General features: G+C 34.9%; 1 protein-coding gene across 2 annotated transcripts in view; it reads right to left on the bottom strand.

Moving 5' to 3' along the window:
* Window positions 1-13,816, bottom strand: part of CNTNAP4 (contactin associated protein family member 4) — a 219,476-nt gene that overhangs the window by 18,169 nt on the left and 187,491 nt on the right. For both annotated transcript variants that reach the window (XM_048291917.1, XM_048291919.1), the window contains 6 exons: window positions 13,062-13,232; window positions 7,912-8,130; window positions 4,086-4,325; window positions 3,378-3,602; window positions 1,867-2,000; window positions 148-235 (listed from right to left, as the gene is read on the bottom strand). In XM_048291917.1, the coding sequence (XP_048147874.1) occupies window positions 148-235; window positions 1,867-2,000; window positions 3,378-3,602; window positions 4,086-4,325; window positions 7,912-8,130; window positions 13,062-13,232 (1,077 nt within the window). The remainder of the gene's footprint in view (window positions 1-147; window positions 236-1,866; window positions 2,001-3,377; window positions 3,603-4,085; window positions 4,326-7,911; window positions 8,131-13,061; window positions 13,233-13,816) is intronic.

Genomic DNA, 13,816 nt, shown 5'->3' with positions numbered 1-13,816 from the left:
ACTGAAGTTTCTACCTTGATTATGACTCTGTGTCTAAATAAATCCACAGCAACAAATGTCTTTCAATGACATTCAGGTTATTATTTTTCATGCCCCGTGATGACATTTTGATCCATGTTTTAGAAAACCCTGCAGTGTTCCACTTACCTAAAATCTTGCCAAGTGTGAGAGACTTGATTGCATTGAATTCTGTGCCTGAAGACAGAATAAACGTCATTCTTTCATTCTGGTTAACCTATAGGATGATAGAGTGAGGAACAAAGTAGAATAATGGAAGAGATAGTAGTCAATATTTTCAAAAAAGCAGGTAAGATCAAGGGTAAAAATTAAGAGGGTCTGAGGGAAGCATTTGTTATTTATAGAGTAAAAACTCATCAGGAAATAGATTATCAGCTTCCTCAGATCACTGATTATAACTGATACTTCTTAAGCATCCCACTTAATAAGCCTTTATTTATCTTATTGATTTGGCTGATTCCTTCTTTTTCACCGCTAACATGAATAAAAATAGCAAACCTTTAAGAATATGAAATAGTCTCTTTTCATTTAAAAAAGGCACTCAATATTTAACTTCATAAATATCAAATATTACATTGTAAATACTCTGCCTTCTAGAGTACCTCTAGAACAAATTCAAGCCAAGTACCAACACAAACCCAAGCTCTAGCCTCAAAATATTAAATTGTAACATACAGGTATATAGAATTAAAAAAAAAAAAAAAAAGACTTTTTGCACATTAGTATCAACTTTTTTTCAAAATAAATATTTCTATTTTATCATGAAATTTCCACAAATATAACAAAAATACCCTCCTTAATAGCAACATTCCTTTGATGATGTGAAAGAGACCAAAGAAAGTTTTAAAAATAAATAATTATCTGGGTAGTACTGTATTTGTACTGTAGCTTAATGCATAATTTAAATTAAAAAACCAAAACTCAAAACCCAAAACAAACAACAGTCATACACATTTAGCAAACTTTGAAAATTTAACCATCAAACAATTAACTGCATTTTCATATAAAATTATGAAGTGATATTGACCTTTTGAAATAAACAAAATTAACACCAAAGAGATTGGCTAACATTAATTTTGATTGCGCATCATGAGAGTGTGAACTTTGCTTTTGTTGGAACCCAAAGTGCAGGGAATGTTTTTCTGAGGGACCTATTACCCCAGGGAAACACTTTTTAACCTTCATCCATGGAGAGAGCTGACAAGGCTTTGGGATGAATTAGAATCTACAAGGGTGTTAGTTAGATGATAGTATAACATGTAGTTTGTTACAGGGTGAAAAATTTAGAGTTTTAGGTTTATTAATGTGGTAAGTAGATGAAGGCAAGATGGAGGATCCCTGTCATTTTTCAGGTCTCTTCCTTCTTCTTCACCTACTCCATTTTCTACAGTGTTGGTAGCACAAAATGATTGGTTAGAAAATGCTGCAGTACAGGGCTCTGTGAATAGATAGTTCACTAGGCATTGGTAGAAAAGCCAAAATAATATACATTCCTAGTAACAACTGGGTGATTTATCTTTAAAAGGGCCTTGAGTTTCCTGCATTTTGTCTTTTGGTACTTGCTCTGCTTCATGCTATGTTGGCGGCATGTAAATTACTGATAAGATATAATAAACAATCTGAAGACTGAGAAGATCCAAAAGTCCTGTTCATCTCTTACTCCTGACAAGGACTTTCTCCCCCATCCGGGGAGGACATGTGGGGGTGAAGAACTGCCACAGCTTTGATTACTTGAGATATTAAGGCACATTTTCTTTGGGGGTAACTGCCTTGTTGCAAGTATTTTCTTCATTTTCTTATCTACTTTTTTATGATAATCCACTTTTGTTTCCCCCCTAACTGAATTACCTCTACAGAGAGCATTTCCTCTTCTCTATTAATCTTCACATGCTGCAGTTGTCCATCAGCCATGTTTTTGAAACTGATGTTGAAGACATCAGGATTTTGATGGCTATCTAGCTTGTACCTAATTTGTAAACTTCCTGCAGGGATAAAGAGAGCAAAAGGTGTAGCACACTACATACACAATAAGCAGTGTAGATCATATACTGCTTCACAGGGGTACTTCAAGGGCAAAACAAATGCTTGATTTATTTAAGGACTTAGCCATGAGAAATGGATATAAGTGAGAAATTAAAGGCAACAGAACCAGTAATAGCAATTTTGGAAGTAGGATATAGTGGCAAAAATAGTCATAAGCTGTCTCAATTTTGATTAATGAGTTAAAATTTGGGCAGAAATTTTATAAGTACTTTCAAAATTGACCTGAGAAACACTCGGTCTGGTAGCTCTCATAATTGGGACTTACCAAATATAACTCAGTAATTCAGAAGCACTGTTCTTGAATAATGTTTTCCCTGTACAGTCCTGTAAACCTCTGACCTTTTGAAAATTAAATAGAATGCAGTGTACTAACTCCTAGATCACTTTCCATTCCTCATTGTTAACTCCCAGAACACCATCTGTACACACATAATCACACAAAGTAGAACACAGAGGCAATGTAGTTTCCTTGTCAGAAATTCTTTCTCAGCTGCAGATGGACCACAACTTTCTACTCATGCTCTAGAAATCAAGGCCCATGTCAGACCCAGGCCAGCCATGAGCAAAACGTGTTCCATGTCACATGATGGGGAGCATAATACAGCTATTCTATATCCAAATATGTGTCTAGGTAAGCACAGAACCTTCCTTGAGCACAGAACCACTGTAACTACAAAGAGTCTTCGATAAACCCTAAGACTTAACTCAGTCTGTGGGGATTTTTACTTAAAAAAAACAAAACCAAACTTAGATCTAGATGAGAGAATGGAAGAGAAAGACCCAACTAATAAATAATGTTCATCTTAAATAGTAACATGAATAATGTTATATGTATTTTTACAGGTATGTGTATATATATGTATTTTCTTAGGTATATAAGTAGCTTATGAAATCATTTGAATGAAATGACCTCTGATTAGTTTGGGAAATAGATAATGAACTTTCAAAATTATTTTATTTCATTATTTATTTTGAGGATGGCAATTAATAGGCCTCATGAGTAGAACACAGTTCAGATAAATTTTAATTTTCATTTCCAAATTTTAAACCCCAAAAATTTCCAAAGGATTTTCAGAAATAAACATTTTTGGCAACATGGTAAGATAAAAAAAACAGTAGTGGAAGTTGAAAGTACAGTAGGAGGAATGTTTTTCATGTGGAAAGAATTGCTTGATGCAGCTGAAAAACAAAGATACCATCTAAAGAAACAACAGGACAATATGTCGTTTGTGATTCAGGTCTGGAAATCAGAGACAATCTGAGCTGACAGTTATGATGTCCATTAGTGTTTCCAGACAGGTAATCTGAAAACTCACCGTTCCTGGTGAGAATGACTGAGAGGTATTCCTTGTAGAAGGAGCTGACATAAAGCAGTAAGCTTGGCGTCCGCGTTGTTCGAAAAGCAAATGTAATTGCTTCCCTGGTCAGTGTCATGTCAGCATAAAAAGAAGAAGCATGAGAACTGGAATTTTTAGCTAACGTGTAGTATTCTTGAAAGTTGTATGTCACAGAAGAGCCAGTCCAAAAATAGGCAGAGATCTCTGAAACAAAAAGTAATTCAATATTTAAATATAATGCAAAATAATATCAGAGAATTGCAAAGATCCTACTTTCTTCTTACAGCAAAAAGTAGATATAAGTTCTTCTGTTTCTTGGTTTGTTTTCCAAACTTAGACTTAGTTTTGAGATTATTATTTGAAAGACAGAAATACAAATGTTTTACCATAAAAATATAGTTCCTGGATTTACTATATTATCAAAGAATCAAAAAAGTTGCATGAAGATGCTGATCCTCTCAGGTAATGTGGTTCCTGCTTAAATGGTATATATTGAAGTTATCTCTGAAAGAACAGTGTTTAGCAAAACTTAGAGATATTGAGAAAATTCAGCTGAATATTTACCTACATTATGTAAACCAAATATTTTGCAAGCATTTAAACATATCTTTAAGGGGATGTGAAAATCTTGATCTGGACTGTATGGTCTTGTTTTCAATAACTGGTAAAGCTAAAAGACATGCTTGCCTTTCTTACAGAATGGACCAGCATAGGCTGAGAACGTGCAGTCACAGGAGAATCCACTGTATTTCTCTCTACATTTTCCACCATTATGACACAAGTTACCATAGCTGCTACAATGCCCAGGACAGCCTGGTTCAACTCCTGGTGTTATCTTTGCTCTCTCTTCCAGATCAAGAGCCATTCCATTCAACTGTAATGAACGAATGCAACCCAAAAATCCTTTCTGCCTGGATGCTGTTCCACCTGAAAATAAATTCATATGAGCTTTTAAAACTTTAAAATAATCAATATGTAAAACCATCGTTATAGTTTACAGACTATGAACAGTATATTAGGACTTTCTGAGACACAAGCATATTCATGTGAAAATATTTATAAGTAGCTTTAACAGTAAACAGATTTCTGTTTTGTCAGGTAATTGCAGAGAGCCCTTGAAGATTCTATTAATTTACAAAGAAGTAAGGACCAGAAATTAGGTGGGTTTTTTTTCTTTTCTCTCCATTATTTTTTCATTTGAGGAGAGGAGAGGAGAGGAGAGGAGAGAAGGAAAAATGAAATGAGGGGATGAGCTGTACAGTTTCATTCTTTCAATATTGTATTGACTACAATAAAAATTATTATTATAATTATCTAATATTCAGACTGATAAACTGACCTCTGTCTGTCTGTCTGTCAGTCTTATGGTATGGATGATGATACCTGGATCATTAAAATTTTCCTGGAGAAGCTGGCAGCTCATGGCTTGGGTAGGTGAACTCTCTGCTGTTAAAAACTGGCAGGATGGCCAAGCTCAGAGATTGATGGTGAAGGGAATTACACCCAGCTGATGGCCAGTCACGATGGCCAGGAAGGTAAATGACGTGCTGGCCTGTATCAGCAATAGTGTGGGCAGCAGGACCAGGGCAGTGATGGTTCCCCTGCACTTGGCATTGGTGAGGGCACACCACAGGTGCTGTGTCCAGTTCTGGGTCCCTCACTACAAGAAAGACATTGAGGTGCTGGAGCATGCCAGTAGACAGGGAATGGAGCGGGTAAAAAGACAGTCATAATTATAAGAGAGTAAGTCATATGAGAAGCAGCTGAGGGAATTGGGATTGTTTGGCCAGGAGAAACAGGAGGTTCATGGGAGACCTTATCACTCTCTACAACTGCTTGAAAGGAGGGTGTGGCCAGGTGGCAGTTGGCCTCTTCTCCCAGGCAAACAGCAACAGGACAAGAGGGCATAATCTCAAACTGTGTCAGGGCATGTTCAAGTCGGACATCAGGGAGATTTCTGCACTGAAAGGGTGATTAAGAATTGGAACAGGCTGCTCAGGGAGGTTGTGAAGTCCCAATTCCTGGAAGTGTTCAAGAAATAACTGAATGGGGCATTTAGTGCTGTGGTTTAGTTGACAAGGTTGTGTTAATCCAAAGGTTGGGCTTGGTGTACTTGGAGGTTTTTTCCAATCTCAATGGTTCTATGATACCCCTCAGCTGGTGTCTGTTCTGATATACTTAGTCTCAGAAGGAAGCTGCGTCTATTCTTCAATAATAGGAAGATTAATGCCCCTCTCCACAGAGGAATACCAACTGGGGTATACCTGACTACCAAGCATAGGTGATAACTATTGAGAGCAATCCTAACAAGAGTTGTTGATTCATTTTATTTTCACTGTTCCTTATTTTTAGCACATTTCAAGATAACTAACATTTTATTCATCTGTGTTGCTTAGCAAGGTGGGCAATATACATACCATCTCTCTTGTCCTTTTCTTGCACAATTTACTCTAACATTTCTTGTAATTTGTTCTCTTTTAAAAAGTAAAAGCAGAAAATATTCCACAATGTGTGAGACTTCAAACTACAATTCTCATGCATTTCCAGTTCTCTTTTGGATAAATGCTTCCATGTGATCATCCATTGTGAGGTATTTTTAATTTCAGTTTCTATAATTCTTGGTGTTACATAGAGTATCTTGACATAGCTATTGTTATTTTCAGTTATAGTGGAACAAAACCACCTGGTAGTGGCAATTTAATATCATCTCTGTTAAAATGGCAATAAATTGGAATTAGATTAAAGTCCCTTTCAATCCTAACCACTCTACAAGTCTATGATTCTATGGTTTTGGGGGTTGTTTTAACCTCTAGTTCTTCTGGTTTTGGAAAACCAGTGTACAACTTCCCTACTTCTTTACAAGAAGTAAGGAATGTTTTAGCCTGAAGAAATCACAGTCTTCATATGTTACTGACTGAGTGATGGGTGACTAAGGAAGGTACTAGATTTCCAAGATGACATTTAAGTAAAGAGTGCCTCTGCTAATGTCATTCTAAAGACACTCTACATTTCTTTTTTTTCTAGATGCTTTAGTTAATCGCAGTATCTTCACGAATTTTCAGAGTGAAAAAAAAGCCACAGCACCAGACATAAAACAAAATCACTATTCCAATACAATTATTCACCTGAACATTATATGAAGAAAACAAGCTAGACAACTTGCCTGTAGGTAAGTCAAAACAGTTTTTATACTGTCAGCTCCATAAAAGAGATGGACAAGAGTATATAAGCTTACTCAAATTTGCCAGATTATTTGACAAAAAATATCACTCTATTCAATGGCCAAAAAGTTGCCAGAAAGCGCAGCTGTTAATACATGATAGTATTAGATTTTTTAAGAGAAGGATTAGTAGAACTAGAGACCAACTAATTGTCAAAATAATTAGAAAAGTGTTTAGACTTGATAGTGCCAGAACACCTTGAGAATTAGAGCGTTTCACTGATCTAATTTCAGGTATTCATATAATAGCAGTTACATGGCAAGTCAAGTCAGAGAACAGCAATACAATTTACTGTAGTAGAATAAAAAGAAATCTGGTCTTTTGTTTAATAAATCTAGTGCATTACTGTGAATATAAACCAATCTCAAAACTTCTCCTAACTCCACTGTAACTAATATATTGGATATATTTTTTTTTGTTATGCAATCCTTCTCTATGCTTTTAATGAAAATATAAAATTCTTCAGTGTTTGATCTAGTCTCCATCTTCTACCCTTGATACCTTTTGAAGCACAGGTCAAAATTTTTATCAGAGCATACAAGACTTCTCTCTTCATTTTTTCTAAGCATTCACATTTATTGTAGCTACAGTTTTAGAACACTATTTCCCTCAAATGCATCCCTCCCCAAAGCACAGCTAATAAAACATTCATTTAGTATCATTTTCTCAGAGCAGATCTAAAAAAAAGTCTTTTAATTTAAAAGTAGGGCCAACTTTAAATGCTCTTATACTGTACAATGTATATTTACATCAGAAACTTATGAATTCATAATAAGGCAATATTACAGTAAGAACACTACTGTGGATATAACACATAGCTCTACATAGCTTCTTGTAATAGCTAAATAAATACTAATTAATTCTTTTTTACTCCATTTCTAGTTTTTCAGCATTTTATCTAAATGCCTTAATGTTGTATTTCAACCTGACAAGTTGTGAATAAAGAGAGACTACAAAATTTCCTTGAAGTTACAGAAATAGCCCAGCTTCCTTCAGCAGATTACATCCTCTCAAAAAAGGGTGCAAACGTAGATCTTTGGATTGTCCTTCAAACAAACCTCAAAAGAAGTAAACTTTATTTGAAATTGTGTCCTGGAGTAACTATTGCCCAAAGCTCTCCATCTATAATCTCAAAATAGTGAACATTTCCACAGATTTTTAACAAAGGCTCTCATGTCATCATACAAAGTATTTTTGAAGATCTGGTTGCCATCTCTTTTTCTTCCCCTCCTCACCCCAGCATTTTCATATTTTTGTGATGATAATTAGGAAGTATTCTGTGGAGCGCCTACCTACAAAAAGCTGGCTGTTGAGCTGCAAGCGAATATGTCCATCAGGTGGAGCACTGTGAGATCGTTGAGGAAGTTGATCTATTTGTAAGGAAGCCTCTTTGACATTTCGTTCAGCCTTCACATAATGCCATTGGTTGTCATTTAAAGAATTGTGTGATTGCACTATGACTTCGGTAGGTCCATTTCCCACATCAAATGAAAAAACCACTTCATATGGAGCTAGAAGGGGGATAGTAGTAACAGACATTTAAATTATTTCATAGTTAATTGGGTCACAAAATAATTAATAGCAGAACAAGTTACTTTAAGGTTTAGCCTACTGTTTCATGGAATAAGACTGATTGTTTTAGAGGAAGAGTTTACTTCAGGGGCCTGCAGCTCATTCTTCACAATCAATGACAGCAAGAGCAATGATTTATGCACCACATGGAAACCAATCAGTTTGTGGACCCCTAGAGAGCATAGCTGTCAAGAAACACTGAAACGTGCTAGCTTTGCGATTTTTCAGTTTGGATAAAATGCATCTCTTGATTATACACTAACCGATTGTCATTGTTAACTATATTTAAGTTATCACAACTATAATCCAACCAGCATCTTCTACAGTCTATTTGCCTTTGTTATTTATGCATATAGTCTCTACGAATATCAGAGGGAAAATTTTGATGTAATTTATAAATTTATGATCTAAATTGAGTTTTTCTCTAAGCAACTTTCAGTTTATAAAGTTTTATTAAACTATACTCAGTTTTATAGTTTGCCTAGGAAAACATAACTCAGTCGTTGCACGTCAAAACAAAAAGATGAGGAATATGCCAGACAGCTGAAGATCTGAAAATTGTGAGTATTCTCTCTGAAAGTCTTTCTTTCGTATATTCAAATACAATCATGAATGAAAAAAAGTAATCCCTAAACAATAGATAGCCACAATTTTGAATTTTAAAGGATTTCATTAAAGGATTATAGGTCTGAAAAAATTCCATGGATCCAAAAAAATGTTTCCCCATTTATGTCATTGAATTCTGAGAGAAAAGCAAAAAAATTAGGAGTCAAGGGAATTAGATGAGCTTCAAACAACATTTTAAGAGGAATTTACTGACCTAGAAAAAATATTCCATGCAGTATTTTTACTTTCTTTTTTTTACTCTTTAAAAATATATTAGGCCTTTTAAAACGTTTAAATCCACTTTGGCCAGCCTTTAGACTGAATAATACCACACATTTGCAATCCCTTAAGCCCTAACTCTTGTTGATATAAAGTATTTTACTATAGCAGTTGAACCTGAGAGAGAAAAGCAAAATGGGAAATACATAAATTATTTCACTTACCAAATAAAATAAAGTGTGTTGTGCAGTCAATTTATGAACAGAATGACTTTTGTGATAAATTACCTCTTCTGCTTAAAAATCAACAGTTTTACATAATAGTAAGAAATAATTAATGTCTAAAAACAGTTCCTCAGTAAAATAAATGAATTTTAGGATAAATTTCCTTTAGTTAGATAAAGCTGAGATCTCACTCTCCCTTTATAGAGGGATAAAAGGAAAAAAAAAACCAAACCCACACAGTAGGAGAACAAAAGCAACTGAAAGTCCATGTGACTGGCTAAAAAGAATTTCTACTGAATGTTACCTTCTGCAGAGAGGTCTTTGTAATCTTCAGGATACTGTTGGAGTTAAGCCTGAAAGTTCTGCTTTGAACTCATTGAATGGGCCTATTAAATAGCATATCAGAATGACAGATCTGATAAATAATGTTACTGTTTAGATTTAAAGGCAAGAAAACACATAATAAAGATTTTGAAATAACACTGAAATAATGACTTATGTTAGTACCACTAAAAAATTAATACAGTCTTGAAAAAGGGAACCAGTTGCTGAAGTTCTACATATGAAGGCCAAAATAACAACGAGTGTATGGTCATCCATTGTATTGTCTGAAGACTAACCAGAATATGTCAGAAAATGTGAAAAATATAATCACTTAACATTCTAAAATATTATAAATATTTTTGCTAATAGCAATGGCACTGCAAATTTGAAAGAATTTTTGGGTTTATAAGAAAATATGCCAAGGGATGTAGAAGGATGAAAATGGGTTCTAAAATTTGTTATCTTGCAACGAAGGACACAGGCAAAGAGCACTTTGGTCATTTCTTAGGCAGCAGAAGAGAATGCATCTGAAGGAGTTCACTTCCAGCACAAGAATATTTTTTTGGGTCCTATCTACATTGGTGTTACTTAAAAACTATCCAAGCATTGCAGGAACTCTTGTAACCCTGGTGCATTCAAACATAGGCAGAGCACAGCTACAGATTTTTCAAAATGGCGTGGCAGATGTAGTTGCCGGTAATCACAGAGAGTGGTCAGTGGCTAGCTGTGGCTAAAATGACTAACAGAAAGAACAGCCATAGAGAACAATCCAGAGTATTCAGTGTGAGCATCATGTGCAGAAGCAGAAAGTCATTACCAACTAATATGCTACAGAATCCTAGCATTTTCCATAAAGGAAAGAGTTGAATTCCACTCATCCTGAACAGTAAGTTACAAATCTGGTCAAAGGCCACCAGCAGTTGCATACTGGACTGTACTTAACTACTTCCAAAGCAACTGCAGAAGCCCAACCAAATCAATACACCATAGTGTTTCCAACCCTACTTTATACTTCTGTTTAACTCATTGGAAATAAACCCTCAGTGAGCACTCAATATAAAATACCCAGACCTTTGGCTAGAGCATATAACCTTTGGTCCTATCAGTAAATAGCAGTGTTCTCTTCAGAGTTGAATTGTCCTTGTTGCTTTCAACCACTACTTCTGCAGGAAATCAGGAAAAACTTCAACAAGTGTTTTATAACTCAGTGCAAAACAAAAAAAGGGACCAGGTATCTTCTTTGAACAATTCACTTAATCTCTGTTTTAAAATACAGTTAGGATGCACACATCCATTTTTGCAACAATGTTCTAGAATACATACAAAGATGCACTGCAGTGTTTATAACTTCATAAAACCAACCGAACAGCTCTAAGCTTCACATTTCCTATTAAGTTTCTGGACCTGAAATTTCTCGTTTGAAGTTAGACTTCAAGGTCTAAAGATCACTACCCCTAAATAAAAGAATTAGATATAAAGTTTGAGAATAATCAATAAAGTATTATGAAAAAATCAGTCACCCCAAGTACTGAATGTAAAATGTTAATGACATAATAAGTTTTAAATATTTTCTTACATCATCATCTTAAACAGTGGCATCTGACGTTTACATGATTTTTATTTATGATTACACAAATAAAATACATTAATTTATGTGAAACTAAATATTAATAGAACATCAAGTGTACATTGGGAATTTACATTCACAATTATTATAAAGGATGTGTGTTTTTATATGATGATGAAATCTAAATCATCTTATAGCATATGAAATGCTCAAGCTGATTTTTTTTTTGAGAAAGGTACCCTTGATGGAAATATATATTGCTTATTTCTGGTTGATACTTCCCTCAATAAGAACAGGCAATCCTGGGTCCACTACAAACAACCCTCCATAAAATTTACACATCACATACAAAAAATAATAGGTCGGTCTACTCAACAAATTAGGGTGTTTATGGAAGTGAAGAAATATCTCTATATGCTAAGCAATAATGAGATAACTTTGCTTTTTTAGATGCTGAAATTACAGACCAATTCAGCCTTTTGCTTTCTCTCATACCTCCCTACTCATACAAAGCCATTTAAAACCCATAAGTATGCAGTAGTTTGTGTTTATGAATGAATGGGACAAGTGACATGAGTCTGTCTGCATACAATTATTCTGAAGAAAGACTTATGGTATTCTGACAAATCTCTGAATAAATTTAGTTCTCAGAAGCATTCGTTTAATGCTTCCATGATTTAACTGTTTATTTTGAAAATGGAAAGTCATTTATCAGACAAGGCTATCATCATTGCTTCAGAGAGCCTTCACTGAAGTGCTGATCCAGTATACTTTCTGTATTGTATGACACGGAGTTTACAATGCTGCTGTCCTTTAAACTGTTCACAGAACTTTAACACAAGGCAGTTCATACTGCCAAAAAACATGGCAAAAACAATGTTGAAAACAGGGTGGTTTTCAAATACAGGACTATAATTTGAGATGATGAAAAACAAATTCATTAAACATTACACAGTATTCTATAATTAAACTACCTATGGAACAACACAATAGATGTTTTCCTGTTTGTTTCATTAACATAAGACATTAACATGGACAAAAAACTGAGAAAGCATAATATTTTAATTTTTATTAAAATATAAAAAATGTTTATATAGCAGTATTTTGCAATATAACATACATATCTACTTGTACTCTTCTCTGGAAAATACTGGAGTCTGATAACAAAACTGATTTGGAAAATAATGAGGAACTGTCTAATCCCAAGGTAAAAAGTATCCTAAAGAACTCTCAGAGGCACCAGGCAAGCATAAGACTTTTCAATTAATGTGACATTTCAAATTAATTCAAAAGCCTAGTGAAAAAGTGCTTCACCCTTTGAAATACTCTCCCTTTTAATAACGAGCAATGTAAGAGTAATACATTGAGTCAACTAAAATAAAGGCTTCATTTTACATTAGTCATTTTATGTTGGATTTAGTAGGATATATAATTCTCTCTTACGCAACAAAAAATTATTTCTGCTTGCAAGTCTAAGAATTTGTGTCTTCACAAATAAAATGAAACGAAATTGAAAAAAAAAGATGAGAATGTGTGACTTAGGATTCTGTGCCACAGAAGGTCTGAGTCACTCATGGTGACTGAGTGATCTCCCAGCAGCCACATATACTGCCTGGTCTTAAAATTTGAAGGGAAAGAATTTGGCAGCAGAGATGCACTGAACACAAGAAGCAGAAACAGTCTGAGCAGTCAGGGGCTGATTGCTGTGCTCTTAGATTAAGAAACCTCTGAGGCAGAAAATTTCTTCAAATGGATACTTGTACAGTCTTAGTGCTGTGATTTTTCTGGATAATGATAAAGATCTGGTAGTAGAAGTAATAAAAATAGAGAACATTTTTCAAATAGTCCCCCTTTAAATTAAATAAAATCTGATTTTTTTAATAATAATAATAATAATAATAACAAAAATGCCATCAGTCTTGTTACTTACAGTGTAACTCTATCCTTATGAAGTCTTGAATTCCCAGGTTCTCTAAAAACACTCCTGAGGAAGCAGTAGTTTTAAAGAAAAATGAGACGTCTGCACTGAGTTCTCCATGGAAGGTGGGGAAATGCAGGTAGGATGTCTCTGTGTTGAAGGAAGCTGAATTCCAAAATGTTCCTGGTTATCAGAAGGAAAGGATGATACAGTGTTATCTAACATTGCCAGCGTAAGTTTTATAACTGATAAACAAAGGAAAGTGCCCAGGTCTAAGAAGGGGTTGCAGTGTTCAGAGTCTAACATCCACAGAAGCTTCCCAGTTAGCTCATAACACAAAAAAGTAGGCGTTATTGGGAATGCAAAATAATGTTTTATCAAGAATTAAGGTCCTCAGCTCAGGCAATGAAAAACCAATAAACAGGAAACAAAATGAATTTCATGTCAGCTGGAAAGTTCAGTTTTGGCCGGATGCATCATCTCATGAAGTAAACAAACATAGCAGCTATGGATGAAGTACACCTACATTATAATAGTACTGGCTGAGGGAGCTGTGGTTGTTTAGCCTGGAGAAAAGGAGAACTGGGGGGACCTTATTGCTCTCTACAACTGCCTGAAAGGAAGGTGTAGCAAGGTAGAGTCCAGTCTCTTTTCCCAGGTTACGAGTGACAGGATGAGAGGAAGTGGCCTCAAGTTTAGATTAAATATTACAATTTTTTTTTTCACTGAAAGGGTTGTAAAGCATTGTAACAGACTTCCCAGTGTGG

Source organism: Corvus hawaiiensis, chromosome Z (genome assembly GCF_020740725.1).
Source record: "Corvus hawaiiensis isolate bCorHaw1 chromosome Z, bCorHaw1.pri.cur, whole genome shotgun sequence".
NCBI lineage: Eukaryota > Metazoa > Chordata > Aves > Passeriformes > Corvidae > Corvus > Corvus hawaiiensis.
This window is presented reverse-complemented; position numbering and strand designations above follow the sequence as displayed.